Source organism: Gorilla gorilla, chromosome 3, assembly GCF_029281585.2.
Source record: "Gorilla gorilla gorilla isolate KB3781 chromosome 3, NHGRI_mGorGor1-v2.1_pri, whole genome shotgun sequence".
Lineage (NCBI taxonomy): Eukaryota > Metazoa > Chordata > Mammalia > Primates > Hominidae > Gorilla > Gorilla gorilla.
This window is the reverse complement of record NC_073227.2, coordinates 31,967,206-31,990,925: the sequence shown is the minus strand read 5'-3', so window position 1 is coordinate 31,990,925 and position 23,720 is coordinate 31,967,206. Positions and strand designations below refer to the sequence as shown.

General features: G+C 36.3%; 1 protein-coding gene across 3 annotated transcripts in view; it reads left to right on the top strand.

Moving 5' to 3' along the window:
- Positions 1 to 19,855, top strand: part of PPARGC1A (PPARG coactivator 1 alpha) — a 300,335-nt gene extending 280,480 nt beyond the window's left edge. For all 3 annotated transcript variants that reach the window (XM_019025658.4, XM_004038496.3, XM_055385022.2), the window contains exons 11-13: positions 9,582 to 9,703; positions 10,046 to 10,197; positions 15,970 to 19,855. In XM_019025658.4, coding sequence (XP_018881203.1) covers positions 9,582 to 9,703; positions 10,046 to 10,197; positions 15,970 to 16,073 — 378 coding nt within the window. In that variant the 3' untranslated portion in view covers positions 16,074 to 19,855. The remainder of the gene's footprint in view (positions 1 to 9,581; positions 9,704 to 10,045; positions 10,198 to 15,969) is intronic.
- The last annotated feature ends 3,865 nt before the right edge of the window (positions 19,856 to 23,720 follow it).

Genomic DNA, 23,720 nt, shown 5'->3' with positions numbered 1-23,720 from the left:
TCTGTCTCAAAAAAAAAAAAAAACAAAAAAAAAAAGGCATTTCTTCTGTGTGATGGTCGCCATCTAACTGGGTAATTGACACACCCACATTTCTTATGAACTACTTTTCAATGACATTTTATGGATTTCAGCACCACTTTCCAGGGGGTATTATATTAACTTGACATATAGACAGTGCTGACCCTTCTGTGTAAAGATCCACGTTATGTTATATTTGTTTGCTGTCTGAAGATCAGTCCTCATTTTCAGCAGCTGCTGACTAGTGGGTAGGCTTTACCCCAACTCCCTACCGCTGTTTATCAACCTATACTTTGGATGGCAAAAATAAGTCAGTCCAGTTGTCAAAATCCAGCCCATGCCCATGGCAGACATTCCTAATCGATAATGGAACTCTTTCCCATTGAGCCCCCTCACAGCCTTACGGTCTTTTCTGACATGGTGCTCTAGGGAGCCATGACTAATCAATGAGATATAGCACTGCTTTTATTCAGTGCAGCTGCTCCCTGTGTGTTAGCCTCTCAGAGTTAGCTCAGTGAAGATCAGCTTTTGACATATCTTGCATCTAAGCTAGCCAAGGCTTAGGGAAATGATTTTTGACTGTAAAGGTTAGATTTATGTGTTATCTTTAAAAAAACTCACTAACATCAACACAATTTTGCAGAAGCTATATAAAAGAGTTGACTAATGGAATCAAAATCAAGCATTGGCCAACAGTTACCAGCTGGAGGAAAAAGGTTAAATGAGAGATTTGTTCAACACAGGCACTTAAGGAGAAAGAAGTGAGAAGTAATTGAACACTTAGGTCAAAATTTTGGAGGGTTTGCTGCCATTTAACTTTGAATCTACCTAAGACTGACTCAAAGGCATTTTGCAAATTACAACAATTTGCCTCATTTTTCTCAACTTCCAAATGAGCAGTGATATTAAGATTTGCCAAAGTGTCATTAGTTAACACTTATGAAGACTAATGAAAATTAAAATTTAATTTTTCTAATATCACTGCATTTAATTAATGGCCTATTCAATAATTATAATAACTCACATTTATATAGTGCCATATAATTTACAAAGCCTTTTAATATGGCACATTATAATCATTACAAAAGAAAATCATGCTGAGCAAACATGTAGGAAAATGATTATTTTGGTGTTTGCAAATTTATATTTTATAAAATCCTTCATTTTTCCCCAAAAAATAGGACATTAAAGAGAAAGATTAATAGTTTCATCATAAATTTGCTTATATGGCCATGACACAACACAGTTATAACTAAAGCCAGATTAATATTTTAATCAAAAGCATGTAAATAAATGATGTGTTTATTTTATGCCTTCTAAAGATGATTAAGTGCCAGATATTAATAAAGAAAGGAAGGGAGGTGTCTTTTTTGTTGCTAGTTTGGCCCTTTACAGATAGAGCAAGTAGTGTCATTGGTCTAGATGAGACAAAAGCACCCTGAGGGTCACCAGCCTCAGCTTGGAAACAGATGCTACCCTGTTGTCCCTTTGTGTTACAAATGTTGACTAGTTCCTCTGTTAATTCTTAGATGAAAGTAATCTGTATCAGTTCTCTTCCAAAGAGCACTTGTAATACAAGTGTCAACTTGGTTTTTATTAAATCATTTTACATTAACTAGACATTTGTGAGAATTTTGGCTTTAAAGTTCGCTTTTGTTTTTGAAAAGTAGATTGAAGGAAACCTAGAACATAGAGATTGTTTACCAACAGAGTGAACTATAAGTGATAAGTGCTTAATAAAGATTTGGGACTTACTGTTTAACCAATTTCCACTTGGACAATTACATGCTGTTTCTATTGAACATGAGTGAAAACTCATAGCTCTTTCTGTAATAAATATTTGCCATTTGGTTGGGATATAAAATTAGGAAAGACATGGTCCCTGTATCCAAGGAGCTTCAACTCTAATGGCAGATAAAATACACAAACAGGCAATACAGTGTGATAAGTGCTATTATAAGGGGTGCATCTGTGGCACTGTTGTGGTGGTATATTGGGGGCATCCAGATCTATGTATGAAGGAGAACATCCTCAGAGAGGGTAAGACTGATCCAAATCCTAAAGGGAGAAAGGACAAAGATTTTCTCCACCTGCAGCATCCAATATGGTAGCCTTTAGCCACATGATTAATTTGATTGGGCCATATTAAGATGCACTGTGTGATTGGATTTAGAAGACTTAGTATAAAAAAAAAGTGTAAAATACTTCATTTATCTTTTTATATCAATCACAAATTGATATAATAGTTTGGACATGTTGAGCCCAATACAATATATTATTAACATTGAATTTTTCATATTTTTACTTTTTAAAATGTGGCTCTTAGAAAATTTTACATGACATACTGCATTGTATCATTACTGGACATTGCTTTTTTAGACAGAGGCTATAGCTTATACTAAGTCTCTAAAAAAGAATAAGGTATATTGAGAAACTACTAGTCATTTAATTGGAACACTGAGACACAAGAGGGGCAAGAAATAAGTCTAGAGGGAATGGTGGAAGATAGCCTAAAGGGTCCTATAATTCATGCTAAAGATTTTGAAAGCTATCTTGAAGGCATCATGGAACTATTTAATGAGTTTACCTACATGAATTTTTTTTTATTGATTCCCTTCCTCCAAATAGTTAGCTTTCTAGTACCATAATGCATCCCCAAAGTATATTTTTATGGACTTGAGTGCAGGGATACATGCAATGATTTTTAACTGATTTGAAAAAATTAGCTTGAAAATTCATACATAGAAGAGCTAAGGGAACAAGGACAGTCCAGACTTAAGTTGGTCAGGTACATGATGTTCTTTCAATGTTTGAAACAACCTTAAAGTAATGAGTAAGAAGCAAATTACATTTAAGATATCTTGGGGTCAGTGTTGGGTTATTCATTAATCAAAGCAATCCTATATTTAGGGAACCAGAAAAACAGAGACTCCAAAAGGCAATGAAAAAAAAAACCTTCAGAAATTTAATAATTGTTATTTTACAAAATTAAAGTCATCTTTTTAACCTTTGTCTGCATTACTTCTATTTTGAGTTCCATAAGTAGGAGGTGTTTTAGGAGATCTGTAAACTTTTCATTGCTTATGTTTCTAAAATCCTAATTCAGCCCAAGTTGAGTGAGCCAAATCCAAAAACAAAGAGAACACTAATAATTAGTAATTACCAATGCAAAATCTTATATTGTGGTTGAATGTTACCATTGTTTCAGTTGGCACTTTCCTGTAATTTCCATCCCGACTCTTTCTCAAAAAGCAATTCACTTTCTGCCTTTCTCCGACTCGTAAGCTTGAAATAATTCAGGTTATACTGGGACTCTGCAAACCAGAGTTTAGTACTTAATGTCTAAACTGTCACTGCTCTAATTTCTTGTGGAGTTCTAAGTCCAACTCCATTTGCAATCTGTACAGTTTTCTGCCAGAAAACATGATAATGGGATGTTAATTTAAAGGGCAAATCTAGACATTGTGATATGGCTCAGCACTTAAAACCAAAACTAGATGTGCTCAGGCGGCAATGACTGCTGCTTCACTTCTCTGTTGGTCAGTGTCCAGCTCAGAAGCCAGGGACAGTGTAGTACTGCTGATAATTATAAACTTCTTCCAAATGAAATGAAAAAAATTGTGCAATTACTCAGAGTTTTTTTTTTTTTTTTTTTGAGACGGAGTCTTGCTCTGTCGCCCAGGCTGGAATGCAGTGGCGCAATCTTGGCTCACTGCAAGCTCTGCCTCCTGGGTTCACGCCATTCTTCTGCCTCAGCCTCCGGAGTAGCTGGGACTACAGGTGTCCACCACCACGCCCGGCTAATTTTTTGTATTTTTAGTAGAGACGGGGTTTCACCGTGTTGGCCAGGCTGGTCTCAATCTCCTGACCTCGTGATCTACCCACCTCGGCCTCCCAAAGTGCTCAGAGTTATTCTTTTTTGGAGAAAATGAAATAGCTTTCTATGCAAGCCTCTTTAAAGAGATATTTTGTGTGGGTGAGTATATGTTATATTGTGACTTTAAGTTCAATATTTAGAAATATTCAGTTTTATGGAAAGATGAATAATTATAGAGATCTGCTATACAACATAGTACCTATAGTTAACTATGCTATTGTACACTTTAAAATGTTGAGAGGATAGATTTCATGTTATTCACACACACACACACATACACACACACACACACACAAAAGAAAAAAACACAAAAGAACACAAGGAAATTTTGGAGGTGATGAATACATATAGTACCATGATTGTGATGATGGTATCAAGGATATAGGCATATGTCCAAACCCATCAAAATGTATATGTTTAATATGTACAATTTTTTGATATATCAATTATACTTCAGTGAAGCTTTTTTAAAAAGTAGTTATGCATACTCTTATTCTATAATTTTCATGTTTTCTGACTTACCAGTATGTTTACTTGCATGTTAGCTTTTATTTGCATCTTACCTTTTAAGTAGACTAACCTGGACTTATTCACATTAACCAGCCTTAGACACTAAGCAGGGATAGTAGCACACGGTACGTGAATGGGGGACACTTTGGACAAATTTAATGCTACAATTTTGTTTTTTCTCTAAGAACACCCCCTAGTAGTAGGCATTTATTGACTACCTAGTGAATTAGGTTAGAGAATCAATATTAACGGCAAGAAAGAAAAACACTTTTCAGCATTTTTTAGAATCTTGGTATATCTTTCTATCTGTACCTTTCCATGACCCTCCACTCCACTCACCTCTTCTTTTAGTTGGAATACACCATACACTCAATTTATAATATCTTTGCAATTTTTGAGGCAGTCAGGTTACAGCTAATCTAGGAATGAACACCAGTATTTCACTGCCAAAGTTGATATGTAGTTTCCTTAGCATAGAAAAAAAGATTTTTACATTATTCTGACTTGCAAACGTAGACAGCTGAAATCTGCATTATATCAAGCTCTTCCTTGTTACCTAGCTTAAAGGACATTTTAGAGAGATCACCCATTAAAAGCATTAAATGCAGTACTTGGCATAGATAAGAGTTCAACAAATGTTCATCTCTCTACTACCTTCTGTCTTTTCTTAGTCAAACCCCTTTTATCAGGAGTAGTTTATTTGATGAGAAACAACCAGTGTATGTTTTCCTCCAGTAACTGGGAAGCTCTAGACTCTTTTTGATAAAGATTTTAGTAATGTGAAGTCAGTTAATTCAGTCAGTTTTTTGTTTCTTTATTTATCCCCCGTGTTTTGGTATAATGAAGATTTAGTATAGATGTTAATGCAATGTAAGACTTCAATTTTATTATCCACCCCATCAGCGTACTAGCTTTTGTGAAAACTGAAGCTAAAAGTTATTTGATAAATGTACCATCCTCCTCAATAGTGAAAACTGGTCCGAAAATCATTTTTCAAGGAGCTGTTTCCAAAGGTTTAGAGTTCCTCCAAGCCTTTAAGAAGTTGAAAATGTTATTAAGCATTTTGATTTCTTTTCCTTTCATCTCCTGTTTAGAAATTAATGTCTTGAAAAATTGGCTGCAAATGTTAAGCTTTTTTAAAGATATGAAATCTATTCATCTGTCTAATACAACTGCAACATGTTTAAAAGAATCAGTTCTTTGCTAGACATTTTAGCCAATCTTAGAAAGATTTTTGTCTTTGCTTTCTAGGCGTTTGGATGCCTTTTATTTCCATTTTTAGCAGTAGGAAAATCAAGCACTTCAATAATTTTCTCAAATAAGCCTTTCAACAAGTATTCAATCTCTGATCTTTGTAAGGTAGTGAGGCATGGCCCCATTCCTGTGTTTCATAAAAAGAGATGGTAGAAAAATAGGTAATTCAACTAATTGTGGAACACCCCTTCGGTTTCCTGTTTCTCCCCTCTAGGTTATATCTTCTTTTTACTGTAGAATATATCAGTATCCATTATAAAAGGTCCTCTGGTTTATATTTTGTATGGGATCGTTGTTGCATACAACTTCGTATAAAGCTGCAATTCAGAGATTGTCCCAGTATGTCTGCATATGGGCATACATATGGTCGATTTTTGCTTTAACTTCAAATTTCCTTGAATACATAGGCTGTGTTTATTCCCATAATGGTAGTTGAGCAATTTCTTTGCAATGTCTCAATTTCTTTCTCTCACTTCTGCACTTCCCCCTCCTCTCTATACAGTAGTAACTTTTCTAAAAGGCTCATTAAAAAAAAATTCCTTAACACCCGTGAAAGCAGGCGCCAGGAAATTTAAGTTTAGATAACAGTCCCATCACATTTGGCTGTTTGACTAGAGCTGGCTGCATAAATAGAATGGAATGTGGTGTTATGATTCCCTTGCTCAAGTGTGTATCGATGGTCTGGGATGTGCCTCTTCATCCATTTCTACTTTCTGACTGCCAGGATGTGCTCGGTGCTCTGAAGTGGCACAATCACAGCCTTCAATTGAGACATACAATCTACATGGAAGGGCGTCAGGCAGCCTGCACTGGTTACTCTGCTTCATCTGGTCATTTATTTAGTCTCAATGCTATTGTTCGTACAGTTCTGTTTTACCAACTGTTTGTTATCTCCTACCTTTGATTTTCAGAGGTGATTTTTATGAGTGAGATTCCTGCAAACATGTAACTACTTCTTACACTTAAATCTGTAAAAACAGATTATGGAAATCTTTGTTTCTTCACTCAGCTGAGCTACCTGAGCAAGGTTTTTTTTTTCTGTGATAGAACACCAAATCTAACTTTCCTTCTCCTTTGTATTGGAGAGTCTCAGAGAAGAAGGACCACTCTTAGGCATCTTTGATGTAATGAAGGGAATGGGATAAGTGTTCAAGATGATTAATTGATTAGTAACTGATTGATTTTACAGCAGATATTCATTGATAGTCTGTTATGTTTTGATGCTTTGTTTAAAATACAGTAGTGAATAGAACAGATATGGTCTCTACTGTCATGAAGCTTTTATTATCCTGGGGAAGTGGACATTAAACAGTAGATAAACTATTAATTACAATTGGAAAGGAGAGTTTTCCATAAGAGCAACTAATAGGAATTCTGACCTCACTGCAAGTCTCAGAAAAAATGTGATTGTTGAGCTTAAGGTTGTTGTAGACAGTGTGTGTATGTGAGAGGCTTGGGAGTGGTGCAGTGTGAATAGGGTGTCCCAGTAGCAGAGAAAGAGCGTGTGCAAAGGCTTTGGGAAGGAAGGTGCACAGTATATATTAGATTAATAGAAGCTCAGTGTGGCTGGAAAAGAGAGTCACAGAAAGAATGCGATATAAGAGATAAAGCCCATGATGACAACAGGCCCAGACCATACAGGGCCTTGTAGGTCTTGTTAATGATTTAGGTCTTTCATTAAAAGTTATGAGAAGCCATTGGAATATTTTAGAAGTTAATGGACATCATCGGATTCCTGTTTTCTTAGCAAAGACTATCCTAACAACAATGGAAGAATAGATTGGAGAAGAATAAACATGGACACGGATCCAAGTTAAGAGATTGTTTGTTATACTAGTCCAGAAAGAGAAGCTGGAGGCTTGGCTTAGGACAATGGAATAAAGAAAATATATTACAGAGAGATGTAGGGGATAAAAATTAATAGGACTTGAGTGGTTAGACATGTGGAGAGGACCAAGAGAAAGGAGTAAAGGGAGGTAGTTAAATTTCTGTCCTAAATAACTGGCTAGATGGTGTTCATTTCACTAATACAAGAACATTGGGAAAGAACCAAATGGGGAGAGGGCAAGGCTGGAGGGTTGGGCTTCGGTAATGTTGGTGTAGTGTGAGGTTCCTCAGGCACAACCAACCTGAGATGTCAAGTAGACAGTTGATTATTTGCACCTGAGGCTCAGATGAACTTACTTTCCTAATAAAAAATAGAGGCAAGCATGTTACATGTGGTAGAATAAGACCAGACATTGGTAAGCTTATCATCCAGGAAGATATAGGGTCTGCAAATTGTTCAGTTACATTTCACAAATGCTTGTCAGGTGCCTACTCCTTACCAGATTCTTGGCCAAATACTGGGCATAAGAAAAGGAAAACCATTCAGTAAATAAGAAAGGGCATCTTTTTGCTTTCAGCCGGAATTACTCTTTTCATCACCCAAGACCAGGGACTCTCAGTACATCCAAAGAAAAGTCTTGGGCAAGCTAAGTCTGTACCTCAGTTCTCTGCTTCTAGTCTTTGCTTCAACCTAACTTAAATTTCTGCAACCTTAAATTCATTTTATCATTGTTTGTCCTTAGGATACATACAAACTAGTTGGTGAGCACATTCTTTATATTAACTCCTTATGTTCTTAAAACTTTGAGAGACATCATAACTTTTGGCCTTATCTTCTTGGAACAAGAGGTATAGGATTGCTTCTTACACTAAGAATGCATTTCTGTGCTTTAAAAAAAGAATTTATCCTCAGGCTATAAAATATTATTCCTGTTATTTTGTAAGTTATAAATTACTGATGACTTTCAGATTATGATGATATTGACTCCACTTGTGAAAATTAGGCCACACCCCTCTAGTCTGTTCCTAAAATAAGACTAGATTTATTGGCAAAGTGAAATTTATAGCCTCTTTTATTTAGCTCTTATTCTTCGGAGACTCATGGCTTAAAATGGCCTACATTTTAAGACTGTATTTCTTAAATTATTGTCTTTGGACCACCTGCATCAAAATAGCTGGGGTGTGCTTGTTAAAAATGAAGGTTGTAGAACCTTATCTTACATTTTTTTTAGTACAACTAGATAAAGCCCAATCATTTGCATTTTTAATCGGCACCCCAAGTAATTTTTATGTATAGTAGAGTTTAAGAACCACTCTTTTGAGGACGTCAGAATTTGTTTATCTCAGTATTAGAATTCTGAGTTAATGAGAAATGTAATAGTTTTGTAAGCCAGGTCAGTTTCATAACAATTTTGATTCATAATCAAGTCACAAATGTTCAAATATTTAACAGGTATTGTTCCATGATTTGAAAAAAGAATGCACTATACAGATTTCTTTTCTAACACATCAAGTTCATCTGAGAGTAGAACAGAGACGGATAGGAAAGGTAGAAAAGAGTAGAGGTGAAGAGAAGAATCTATGTGAGCAAGAAGAGATTGATACTGAAGAAATGGGAATTAATACTTGGTTCAAATGTAGTCTTTCCTTCCATTGTAGTGTATGTTTTGCTCTAATTGCCATGCTCAGTGGGGTTTCTTATGCATGAGTGTACATTTATGAGTGTTTCTAGAGGGTTAGCTTTTTTTTTTTTTTTTTTTTTTTGAGATGGAGTCTCGCTCTCTCGCCCATGCTGAAGTGCAGTGGCACAATCTCAGCTCACTGCAACCTCTGCCTCCCGGGTTCAAGCAATTCTCTGCATCAGCCTCCTGAGTAGCTGGGATTGCAGGTGCCCACCACCACGCCTGGCCGATTTTTGTATTTTTAGTAGAGATGGGGTTTCACCATCTTGGCCAGGCTGGTATTGAACTCCTGACCTCATGATCCACCTGCCTTGGCCTCCCAAAGTGCTGGGATTACAGGTGTGAGCCACTGTGCCCGGCCGAGGGCTAGCTTTTTTCCCACTCCAGAACTCTCTCCTTCCTTCCCCCCATAGGAAGAGCGCCGTGTGATTTATGTCGGTAAAATCAGACCTGACACAACACGGACAGAACTGAGGGACCGTTTTGAAGTTTTTGGTGAAATTGAGGAGTGCACAGTAAATCTGCGGGATGATGGGTGAGAATCTTCAAGATTATTTCTTGTTTAGAAGCTGACGTATGTAAAAAATTATGGCCATAAGATTACTGGGATGGGAGTTGCCAATGTAAGTGCTTTGACAGATGACATGTTGAGTTCAGAACCTTATTTATTTTCTTTCATCCCTGTTTATTAATCTTTCTAGTTGAGATTTCCTGTCCCAGAAATAAGTATTTAGCTGCTTGACAGGACAATCACACTGATAAATGGATGCAGTGGCTCAGACGTTGGTACCGGAGAAGTCTCACAAAGTAGAAAGGGTTACAGTCCCATATGCTAATACTTCTTAACCAGCTTTGAACTTTTCTTTGTCCGTTGCAGAGACAGCTATGGTTTCATTACCTACCGTTATACCTGTGATGCTTTTGCTGCTCTTGAAAATGGATACACTTTGCGCAGGTCAAACGAAACTGACTTTGAGCTGTACTTTTGTGGACGCAAGCAATTTTTCAAGTCTAACTATGCAGACCTAGGTATGGATTTTATTGTACGTGGAATGAGGAATCCATAATGTAGAGCTCAAGATGGGAGCAAACATAATCCGTAGGCACCTTGGGTTGAACCATCACTTTATTTTACTAAAGGGAATGTTTGAATACAGATTTTTAAGAAAAACATATAAGACAGTTTCAGAAGAAAGGGGCCTAGGTTTTGGCAAGAAAGGACAAAAGTAAATTCTTTGTACTATCTACTCAGGTGCTGAAAATTGTGGTAGGTATGTATGTGGATATTGTGTGTTTCCACATGTGTTCATGATTTCTGTATGTGTGTTGTTGTGCATGCAGCTTTATATTTTGTGAGTGCATGTATTGTGTGTATCTCTGTGGATATTGTGTGTGTTGTGTGAATATTAAACATGTATGTGTGTGGTATTGTGCTTTGTGTGTGCGTGTGTTATGCAGATGTGTGTGGCTATCGTGTCTTTGTGTGTGTATGTATGCAGGTATTGTATGTGTCTACATGTGTTTATGATTCGTGTGTGTGTGTGTGTGTGTGTGTGTGTTTGTAACCTGATTTTGCCTTCCAGGCCTACCCTGAATCCTTTCACGAACCATAGCATTGCCATCATTGTTTTATGGAACAGAATATGCAAGTCTCATTTTTTCTTATTATTTCACAGACACTTAGAAATATCATCATTTTCTATGAACTACAACTAGAGAGAAGAAAATTAAATTTCATATACTAAATCACACACTGCTTTAAAGAAAAAAAAAAAGAAACACCTGTTATTTGTTGAGTGCTTCCATATGCCAGACACTGTGCCAGGAGCTTTGAAAGCATTTTCCATTTAATTACTAGAACTCTCCTAGGAGGTGCATATTATTACTATCATCCCCATTTTACAGATTAGGAAACTGAAGCATACATAACATTAATTTTTCCTGTTATAAAAGCTGTACAGACTCAAGGGGGTAAAATATGGTAAATATAAAAAGGTATTAAGAAAAAAATTAAAATCATGTATCAGCCTGTCATCCAGGAATAACCACTATTACCAACGAAGTGATTTGCCTTCCAGTATTTTGTCTCAGCATGTCTAATTTCTTATAGTTGAATTTATATATATATTTATTTATATATATATAAACTTCCAAATTCTACTTTTCTCAATTAATATATAAATTCATGTTCTGCTGTGACTCACAAGATTAAAAATAATTTATTAACATACTTTAATGGTTGTACAGTATTTTGCTGAGTGAATAGTACCATTTAGTCATTACATTATAGCCAAACATTTAATTTTTAATTTTTCAATATTATAAATAATGCTAAAATGGACATCTTAATTTCCTTTCCAATTTTAATTTTGTTCCTTTGCATGCCATTCCCCATCTAATGTGTGCATTGTAAGCCTTTAAATTCTTTGAGGAAGGAAAGTGACAAGCGTCTTGTGCATATGACATAATTATATTAAATTTATTTGTAATATTTATCATGGAATTAACATATAAATCTAGTCCTCATCTTTATTAAATATCTATATGCGCTTTCTCTGGGTTGGTAAAAAGAAGGAAACAAATACAAATACAGGGATTTTTTTTCTTCTGTGCAACGAAGGGATGTCTTCCTAGAGTAATTGATACAGGTGATGTGCATTGTTCACAGGGAATATGCTATAATTCACTCCACAAGCTAAATAGATAGTAGGAAGCAGTGGAGAGGCAGCTGACTGTTAGAGAGACAGCAGGCTAGGGATGAAAATATAGAACGTGGCAAGTCATTTGTTCAAATGTTGGCTGATAGAAACAGTCAAGACGGATTGAAGTCTTGAGTTGATTTGACTTATTTTCTTCAGTGATGAAGGCCAGGGTGTTTCTAGTCTCTCAAAACATCTAGAGTTTAAAATAAGCTACCTAGAGGGGCCTTTAGATCATGATTCATCACTGGTAGAGAGGGAGGATTGGATGGTATTTCCAAATTGAGCTGGAGCCTCCTTGAAATATTTCTAAGAAGAATGCTTCCTCTCTTGTTATCTCCCTGCCTAGCCGGCAGCAATAGAAACTTCGCCATTGCTAAGCTCGCTCTGTATTTTCTGAAAAGTATGTTTGATGTGCATTGTAGTAGCATGGATTTTTCCAATTCCCTCAAGCTCTACGATGGCACAAAGATAGTTTTTTTCTGAGCTCCATCATTGTATAGTCTGAAGAGGCCAGGCTTTGGAATCCTGCAGACCTGGGGTTGAAATCTGAGTTACCACTGCCGTTGGGCAAACAATTCAACCCCTTCAGTTCTGCTTCTTCATTTGTAAAATACCATACAGTGTTATTGTGAAGATTAAATAAATGTTTGTGATGCTATTAGCACGTGTCTGGCATAACATAGGTGCTCAATAAATAGTGGCTATTTTTATAATTTAAAATGACGGGAATGAGAAGTTAGAAGTGTAAAGTCGTTTTAAAATGGAAGAATCGACTCTAGGAATCAGCTTTGGAACTCCAAACATTTTTCCTGTGTCTTGTCTTTGTTCCCTGAAGAATTCAAATATTCTTGTGCTCACCATATTTAGTGTTTATGCACACTTCAGGGCATAAGAATATACTGGACTCAGGGGTTAGGAGCGTACACATATGTCACAATAGTAAAGCAAAAATGATGTGACACAGATTAGTTTTACGAAGACAGGAAAGTTACTTATCATTCTAGATAGATTTAACCAATTTTCTTTCTGTTTACTTGCTCCCCCAAATTAAGTTAGCTTATACATCCTGTTTCTCTACTACTGAAACTAGATAATGGTGACTACAATATTGTTAGAGCAAAACATAACGAATTCAGCTACTATTTATGACCCAGTTTTATAAATGAGAGTGAGAGATTAAAATGACTTGATCAAGGTTAAAACAGTGAAGCCAAGATTTAAGTTCTAGTTGCCATGAATCTGTAGTCTGTGTGTCTATTTACTGTCTTATAAGCAAATGGATCTTTCTAAAGACCTCAACGAAAAAAAATCAGAGGGGAAAGACCAAGAGAAATTAAAGTAGGACTACAGGATCCAAACAGAAAGATGGGTCAGTATTATGAATATAATAGTTTTGATTAGGAATTAGTTATGTTACATAACTTAAACATTTAAAAAAATAAATGACACATACATTATAAATTATTCATTAACTGAAATGAATGTATTGTATTATCAGTATTCTTCATTATACACGTAACTTTATGTATTTCTTTGCCATTCATTGATAAATCATTCCCACATCCCAATATAAATATTTTCAACCATGGTTTTAATAATATTTTGGTGTTTGAGATTATTATATTCCTTCAACAAATATTAATTTGAGTGCCTCCTTTGTGCCAACAGTTTTCCAGGTGCTGGGAATATAAGTGTGATGTGATTTGTTTCAAATAATACAGTACCATTATTTCTAACAATTTATTTTGAAAAATTAGAGTGGCTTGAGTTATTCCTATTTTCATGCGTGTCCATGTGAAGAGACCACCAAACAGGCTTTGTGTGAGCAGTAAAGCTGTTTATTTCACCTGGGTGCAGGCGGGCTGAGTCCGAAAAGAGAGTCAGAGAAGGGAGATGGGGTGGGGCCATTGTATAGGATTTGGGTAGGTAAAGGAAAAAGGGGGGTTGTTCTCTGGTGGGCAGGAGTGGGGGTCACAAGGTACTCAGTGGGGGAGCTTTTGAGCCAGGATGAGCCAGGAGAAGGAATTTCACAAGACAATGTCATCAGTTAAGGCAGGAATAGGCCATTTTCACTTCTTTTGTTGTGGAATGCCATCAGTTAAGGCAGGAACCGGCCATCTGGATGTGTACGTGCAGGTCACAGAGGGTATGATGGCTTAGCTTGGGCTCAGAGGCCTGACACCTATAACATTTTTATTATATCTTACTGTGCTCCAATATCCTTTCATTAGCAGGAGAGAAATTGGTGGAGTAGATGTTATTGCCTCAGAAATTAAATGTAACGACATTCCATCTCATGCAACAAAAAATATTTTTGGTTGTTTTCTGAGTAACGGTGTGCCTGTATAAGTGGGTATATATGTAAACACTATATTTCACAGTGAAGAAACTCTTGAGAACTACTATTTCACAATTTTGTAAATATTTGCTAATAAAATACAGAAACACTGAAATTCTAGAGTTTGCTTAGAATATTGCAAAGTAAGGAAATTTAAAATATTCTCAAAGTGTTCCTCAAGGAAAGGTATGTGTGTATGTCCCTGATGGTTCCAGGCTGACTTTTATCACACAGACTCCATCACTGGGGGAATCTTCCCTCTTGATCTACAATGCAAGTGGAATTCTGATTTCAGACTAATCTCTAGCAATGAGCTAGACATTTTTTTTTTGTCTCTACAAAAAAGATTTTGATTTGAACAGCAGTTGTTTGTGAGGCCTTAGCAATACAAGAAAACCATTCATTAGCCTATGAAGAGAAGCGTTGAAGCCAGTGTAATTTAAGAATTGACTATTTAAGATGCTATTGAGGAAAGATTGGCCAGTTTTGCCTCTGTTTTTTATGATTGAGACTGTAATTGTTCTCGTTGCTCTTACCTTAAAAAACTTGCTGAAAAAAACTCAGTAAAGACCAAAGGTGATCACAATGAAAGGAAAACATAAATAAAGACATTTCTTTGTCTTTAAATCTAGGTATGTAAAGGTAGATTGAAACTTTGGAAATGGGATGGTCAGGCCGGTGCTAGAGAGCTTGGTTTGCAATCTTGTCAGCAAAACAACATTTTAGGTCAACGATTATGCCTCTGTAGTATCTAGTATTACATCCTTCTATTAGTTTGACCATTTCGATTTTGTAACTTACTCTGGGAAAAGCATGGGAATTCTTGCATTTTGGTAGAATTGTTAGTTTTCCAGAATGGTTTTGTTTTCCTTCAAATAAATGTTTTCAAAAGAATTAACGTATTTATAAGAGGCTTTTTATTATATTTCCAAGCCACCCTTTGTTACTTGCAAGACCAGCAGAAATATCTAGCTTTTTCATAGAAGTCAATGGAGAAAAACCAGGAATATTTAACAGAATTTTACTTTGCTTTCTGTATTGCTAAAACATATCTATTTTGTTAAGGTCTATTTGAAGTAGCAGTGAAACTGCTCAAAAGCTTACTTGGACTAGTTTAAGAGTCCAAGAAGGGCATGGCTTTATTTATACCTGCACTTTATTTCTTCTTTCCGAATTTACTCTCCTGGGATGTGAAGCATTTCTCTCAACCTTCCAATTTGGGGAGAATTTGCACCAAAAATTCTGGGAGGCCAAGAGGTACGGAAGTAGAGGACCACATCATATGTCCCCTCCTGCCTCAAAGAGAAGCATCAGGTTGAAGTTTAGGGGAAATTCTCATGATTCTTTCTCTCATACTCTACTGGATTTTATGCTCAATTAAATTAATCCCATTGAATAGGAAAATTAGTTCCAGCTTGTACTCTCACGTCTACATCTAATTTATTGAGGAACCATGGGCAAGTCATTTGACTTGTCGGGGGAAGGGGAGGGTGGTTATCTGCCAGGGATATATTAACGTGTGCTCTGCCTAACTCCCAGGGTGTTTAAGCCTAAACGAGTCAACAGGTGAGTGTTTTTGAAAGCTCACTACTCCCCATCCTCTTCCTATATATCCATATATATCCAATAAAATCTGACTATTGTTTTCTAAAGTATATTGATTGGAAGAGTTGTTATCGAATCCAGTAATCTTGAATTGGAATGATTGAGTTAATGGCCATCAGCAAAGTGTGTATCTAAACTGGCTTGTGTTTTTTTCAGATTCAAACTCAGATGACTTTGACCCTGCTTCCACCAAGAGCAAGTATGACTCTCTGGATTTTGATAGTTTACTGAAAGAAGCTCAGAGAAGCTTGCGCAGGTAACATGTTCCCTAGCTGAGGATGACAGAGGGATGGCGAATACCTCATGGGACAGCGCGTCCTTCCCTAAAGACTATTGCAAGTCATACTTAGGAATTTCTCCTACTTTACACACTCTGTACAAAAACAAAACAAAACAACAACAATACAACAAGAACAACAACAACAATAACAACAATGGTTTACATGAACACAGCTGCTGAAGAGGCAAGAGACAGAATGATATCCAGTAAGCACATGTTTATTCATGGGTGTCAGCTTTGCTTTTCCTGGAGTCTCTTGGTGATGGAGTGTGCGTGTGTGCATGTATGTGTGTGTATGTATGTGTGTGGTGTGTGTGCTTGGTTTAGGGGAAGTATGTGTGGGTACATGTAAGGACTGGGGGCACCTGACCAGAATGTGCAAGGGCAAACCATTTCAAATGGCAGCAGTTCCATGAAGACACACTTAAAACCTAGAACTTCAAAATGTTCGTATTCTATTCAAAAGGAAAAAATATATATATATATATAAATTAAAAAGGAAAGAAAACTAACAACCAACCAACCAACCAACCAACCACAAACCACCCTAAAATGACAGCCGCTGATGTCTGGGCATCAGCCTTTGTACTCTGTTTTTTTAAGAAAGTGCAGAATCAACTTGAAGCAAGCTTTCTCTCATAATGTAATGATTATATGACAATCCTGAAGAAACCACAGGTTCCATAGAACTAATATCCTGTCTCTCTCTCTCTCTCTCTCTCTCTCTCTTTTTTTTTCTTTTTCCTTTTGCCATGGAATCTGGGTGGGAGAGGATACTGCGGGCACCAGAATGCTAAAGTTTCCTAACATTTTGAAGTTTCTGTAGTTCATCCTTAATCCTGACACCCATGTAAATGTCCAAAATGTTGATCTTCCACTGCAAATTTCAAAAGCCTTGTCAATGGTCAAGCGTGCAGCTTGTTCAGCGGTTCTTTCTGAGGAGCGGACACCGGGTTACATTACTAATGAGAGTTGGGTAGAACTCTCTGAGATGTGTTCAGATAGTGTAATTGCTACATTCTCTGATGTAGTTAAGTATTTACAGATGTTAAATGGAGTATTTTTATTTTATGTATATACTATACAACAATGTTCTTTTTTGTTACAGCTATGCACTGTAAATGCAGCCTTCTTTTCAAAACTGCTAAATTTTTCTTAATCAAGAATATTCAAATGTAATTATGAGGTGAAACAATTATTGTACACTAACATATTTAGAAGCTGAACTTACTGCTTATATATATTTGATTGTAAAAACAAAAAGACAGTGTGTGTGTCTGTTGAGTGCAACAAGAGCAAAATGATGCTTTCCGCACATCCATCCCTTAGGTGAGCTTCAATCTAAGCATCTTGTCAAGAAATATCCTAGTCCCCTAAAGGTATTAACCACTTCTGCGATATTTTTCCACATTTTCTTGTCGCTTGTTTTTCTTTGAAGTTTTATACACTGGATTTGTTAGGGGAATGAAATTTTCTCATCTAAAATTTTTCTAGAAGATATCATGATTTTATGTAAAGTCTCTCAATGGGTAACCATTAAGAAATGTTTTTATTTTCTCTATCAACAGTAGTTTTGAAACTAGAAGTCAAAAATCTTTTTAAAATGCTGTTTTGTTTTAATTTTTGTGATTTTAATTTGATACAAAATGCTGAGGTAATAATTATAGTATGATTTTTACAATAATTAATGTGTGTCTGAAGACTATCTTTGAAGCCAGTATTTCTTTCCCTTGGCAGAGTATGACGATGGTATTTATCTGTATTTTTTACAGTTATGCATCCTGTATAAATACTGATATTTCATTCCTTTGTTTACTAAAGAGACATATTTATCAGTTGCAGATAGCCTATTTATTATAAATTATGAGATGATGAAAATAATAAAGCCAGTGGAAATTTTCTACCTAGGATGCATGACAATTGTCAGGTTGGAGTGTAAGTGCTTCATTTGGGAAATTCAGCTTTTGCAGAAGCAGTGTTTCTACTTGCACTAGCATGGCCTCTGACGTGACCATGGTGTTGTTCTTGATGACATTGCTTCTGCTAAATTCAATAAAAACTTCAGAAAAACCTCCATTTTGAGCATCAGGATTTCATCTGAGTGTGGAGTCCCTGGAATGGAATTCAGTAACATTTGGAGTGTGTTTTCAAGTTTTAAATTGAGATTCGATTACTGTTTGGCTGATATGACTTTTCTGGAAGACATGATACACCTACTACTTAATTGTTCTTTTCCTTTCTCTCGCCCAACACGATCTTATAAGATGGATTTCACCCCCAGGCCAATGCAGCTAATTTTGATAGCTGCATTCATTTATCACCAGCATATTGTGTTCTGAGTGAATCCACTGTTTGTCCTGTCGGATGCTTGCTTGATTTTTTGGCTTCTTATTTCTAAGTAGATAGAAAGCAATAAAAATACTATGAAATGAAAGAACTTGTTCACAGGTTCTGCGTTACAACAGTAACACATCTTTAATCCGCCTAATTCTTGTTGTTCTGTAGGTTAAATGCAGGTATTTTAACTCTGTGTGAACGCCAAACTAAAGTTTACAGTCTTTCTTTCTGAATTTTGAGTATCTTCTGTTGTAGAATAATAATAAAAAGACTATTAAGAGCAATAAATTATTTTTAAGAAATCGAGATTTAGTAAATCCTATTATGTGTTCAAGGACCACATGTGTTCTCTATTTTGCCTTTAAATTTTTGTGATCCAATTTTAAATACATTCTCCTTTTTGCCCTGGATTGTTGACATGAGTGGAATACTTGGTTTCTTTTCTTACTTATCAAAAGACAGCACTACAGATATCATATTGAGGATTAATTTATCCCCCCTACCCCCAGCCTGACAAATATTGTTACCATGAAGATAGTTTTCCTCAATGGACTTCAAATTGCATCTAGAATTAGTGGAGCTTTTGTATCTTCTGCAGACACTGTGGGTAGCCCATCAAAATGTAAGCTGTGCTCCTCTCATTTTTATTTTTATTTTTTCGGGAGAGAATATTTCAAATGAACACGTGCACCCCATCATCACTGGAGGCAAATTTCAGCATAGATCTGTAGGATTTTTAGATGACCGTGGGCCATTGCCTTCATGCCGTGGTAAGTACCACATCTACAATTTTGGTAACCGAACTGGTGCTTTAGTAATGTGGATTTTTTCTTTTTTAAAAGAGATGTAGCGGAATAATTCTTCCAGTGCAACAAAATCAATTTTTTGCTAAACGACTCCGAGAACAACAGTTGGGCTGTCAACATTCAAAGCAGCAGAGAGGGAACTTTGCACTATTGGGGTATGATGTTTGGGTCAGTTGATAAAAGGAAACCTTTTCATGCCTTTAGATGTGAGCTTCCAGTAGGTAATGATTATGTGTCCTTTCTTGATGGCTGTAATGAGAACTTCAATCACTGTAGTCTAAGACCTGATCTATAGATGACCTAGAATAGCCATGTACTATAATGTGATGATTCTAAATTTGTACCTATGTGACAGACATTTTCAATAATGTGAACTGCTGATTTGATGGAGCTACTTTAAGATTTGTAGGTGAAAGTGTAATACTGTTGGTTGAACTATGCTGAAGAGGGAAAGTGAGCGATTAGTTGAGCCCTTGCCGGGCCTTTTTTCCACCTGCCAATTCTACATGTATTGTTGTGGTTTTATTCATTGTATGAAAATTCCTGTGATTTTTTTTTAAATGTGCAGTACACATCAGCCTCACTGAGCTAATAAAGGGAAACGAATGTTTCAAATCTACTTCTGCTTTTCTTATTTATCGTAACCAAACTCCTGGCATGTTTCTCAGATCAGTACCCATTACTCGCTTATTATTATTCTATTTCCTCTCTGGCTCTCTTTCCCTTTCTCCTTGCTTTTCCATATTCATGGATGCATTTCAGCTCTAAGGTAACGTGCATCTTCTGTATCTTGTCTTTTTCTAAACGGCAAAGGCAGACTTGGTGGTTTCTATAACGAACGTTCAGAGGTGAAAAATGACATGGGATTGTATCAAATGGATTAGCTCTATTTTTGTACTTAACCCTGGGAAGTGTGTATTTTTAAGTAGAAGCTCTTTCCCCTAGGGAAAAACTCACTGAATATTCAGTATAGAAAGCGATTTTGTTGTAGATGGACTGAATATTTCTCCAAGACTTGTAACAGGATGCAGTTCCCCATCATATGGAAGTCATCAGGTTGGTTAAATATGGGATGAGCTGATAGCTGAAGACACATCGTGCTGTCAGGATGTCCACTGTGGCTGGTAGATGATGGTGGTCCTAATGACAGAGAATGCCCTTGCCCAATTTCAAATGGTTGTTCCCATTGCCAATCATTTGCATTGCAAGACTCAACATATGCAACATTGGGGAAAGATGGCTAAATTATATTCCATCATTTCCATCTCCTAGAGAGAAAAGGAGTGTTTGTAAATATTGGAAATGTGATAAGAGCTATCAGAAGTGCATTGAAATCTGCTAAATAACATAAGATGATACACTCCCCATGGATTGTTTTATACCAATATAAAATCCATCAATTATTTTATGGAAATGGAAAATAAAAATCTACCATTATCTTACCCAAATACTGAATTTATCTGCCACTGTGGATACCAAGCACTCCTGAGTTTCAATAGATAAGTAAGTAAGTCTCAGTTCCTGACTTGTCTTCTATTGTTGCTTAAATTGCATAAGGCATTTTTAATCTTCTGGTTGGAACCAGCAAGGACATTAGAACTCTTCCCTAAATGGTTAACTTTTTAACCTAACAAATCTTTTGAGGGCAGAGAGAAAATGAGGGATTTTCAGAAGCAGCATTAGTAGCTGCTAGTTTGGTACTGGAATATCCTGATTGAGATAAAGGATTTATTTCATATTGTCCTCAAAACATTGAATCACTTTCATTCTTGTTGATACTAATGGCAAAATAATTATTAAAACCAAAATTGGGCTGACAAAAATAAATTAACATTTGATATAGCTTTTTTTAAAAGAAGATCGTCTCAATTCAAAAGTCCTCCAAACCAAATCTGTCTAAACTGTATACAATATGATACTGAATTGAAATTCTTTTTTAGTATTGTCGGTTTTCTCTTCTTTGTAGGTTTATTTAGCTAATCATTGGATATAATTTACAGCCCTAATAACGTTACTATACTGACTCGACTGTAGTGTTACTAGCTACATATTTATAACTCAGTATTAGTTATAGAATATTTTAACTAAAAGATTGCATTTGCAATATTTATATTAATCTTATATTTTGCAATTTTCGTTGCTATCTGTTTTCAAACACACTACAATCCATTATAAATCAATCTTTGTACTTTATCAAATGGCAGAGAGTAATAAAGAAGGTCACAACTCATAGAGGAGTTCCTTGGAGGTTTGTAACATCATGATTTAAATCTCAGAAAGATTTAATCAAAAGCTGAATTAATCCCTGGGGGAAAAGATGGTATATAGATTCTATTGATGGACACAAAGCAGCCTATTTCTGTTCACTGGTCTCTGTTAGCATGTTGGGGAAAAGAAATACAGATTTTCTGTGAGAGGGAAAATAAGATTTTCTTGTAGGGGAAGGATGGTAAGACATAACCTTCACGTTATGCTTCCTCCCTTCCACTCAAAATGGCCCATTTTTATTTTCCACTTACTGGGGCGTTATCTGTTCTCCTAGTGCATGGAGAATGTTAAATGTCCTCCACCCCCATGTTTCCCTTGTTATATTCCATGTGATTCCAGTAGCTATGCAGAGTCCCAAAAGCTCCACTCTAGTCAAGCATGTGGAATGTGGGGTCACATGGGCTGGTTTCCAGGTCTCTTCTGTTGTAATCAGGTGACTGCCCTTGGGCGAATTCTCAGCACTGGGGACACTGGAAACTTGTAGAAGAAATGATTATGAAATGTGAATATTTTGAGGACCAGGTTCGACTGAAAAGCCTTAACATTGTTTCATGACTAGGATGTAGGCTAAAGGCAAGAGGCCACCACCTTCCCACATGACTCTTTTCTGTCCATAATTAATTCCAGAGGAATGTGACCATATTCTGTTCAGCTCAAAACCCATTACTTACCATTAGGTGACTTATAAAGGGACAGAGTGAAATTAATTAATTGAAAAGAATAAGAGAACTTTTAGAGGAGAAAACCAAATGATCCTATAATATTTTCATGATTAAATTAAATGAATGTAATTATACATGCGCATATGCACACCAAGGCATTATTATAATCAAGGGCCTTAAAATATTGTATCATTTCAAATTTATGCATATAGCACTTACTGAAGGCAAGTAGCTAGTGTGATACTTGAATTTGCATATTGACCATTTTCATATATTTTCATATATTAATTTATAGTAGGAAGAAGCTGAATTATTAGGAAAAATCCTGGGATGATTTAGAAAAAATATTGTGCTTCTACTTGTTTTTGAACATCAGAGGCACTTAGCAACATTATCTTTTTTTTTTTCCACATAGTTTTCTGTGATGGATTTTCAACAAGATGACATCCAAGTGAAAGCCAAAATTAAATGGGAAGGAAAGAATGTTAAGTGGTAAAATCCTAAATAGCTTATTAGACTACTTAATTGGAGGGAATTTATTTTTTGCTGCTGTTAGGAACTCTATAGTCAAGCTTCTCTTTAACAATACTAATTGATGAAAAAAAGTGGCTATAGTATTATAGTTACCACAAAATGCCCTCCAGCAAGTCATTTAAGGAAATTCACAGGTACTTTCCTTTGATGGATGTTGGTGTTGCTGAAAATCAAGTCTTGTCTTCATTCGTATCATTGCTTTCTCACTTCATTTCCAAGCAGGTCCCCTGCTTATTCCTATCATAGCTTCACAGTGCGCTTGAAAGACTGACTTAATAATTCTTAAAAGAAAATTAGGCCGTGCTTGTTCTTAGTTTAACCATCTACTAGGTTTTCAGCTTGATCACTATACCCTTTAATCAGATGTATGACTAATGTTTCATAGTGCTTAGAAGTATTGCCTTCTGTAAGCACTTCCCTATTTGTTGGCAGGAATGTGTATACACTATCACAGAATGATGATTAATTACTCTGCTTCCTAGAGAAGGGTAAGTTAGTAAACTGGTCACACGGCATGTGATGGAGCCGTGTTACTTTCGTGCCAGGCAATTTAATGATCAAGTGCAATGCATGGCGTCATTCTCCTCCACTTATCTGTTTACATGGGCAAAGCATCCTGGTACTGATTCAATGAGCTGCCTTTTCCAGGGTCAACAGTCTGAATTGCAGTTCAGACTAGACTATCCAACAGGAAAACAATTGAACAGAAAGCAAAGATTGGAGTTCACCATCCACTGTTTGGCTTCAGTATTTGGAGGGTGGGAAGTACCTATCTGTTGGGCTGACATTTTGCCATTTCCAGTGGCAGGGGTGGCGGCATTAAAGGGAGTGCCAATGTGTGCACCTGATGAATGAAATAATTCATAGACAACTCATAAGAGTTTCTTTGTCACTTGGTGCCAGAGTTTCATTGAGCCACTGTGTGCCATGGCATGCCATGGCAAAAACTAAGACCAAAAAGGTCACCTGAAGGAAAGAGAAGGAATAAATAGAAGGTTAACCAAACACATTTGAACTTCA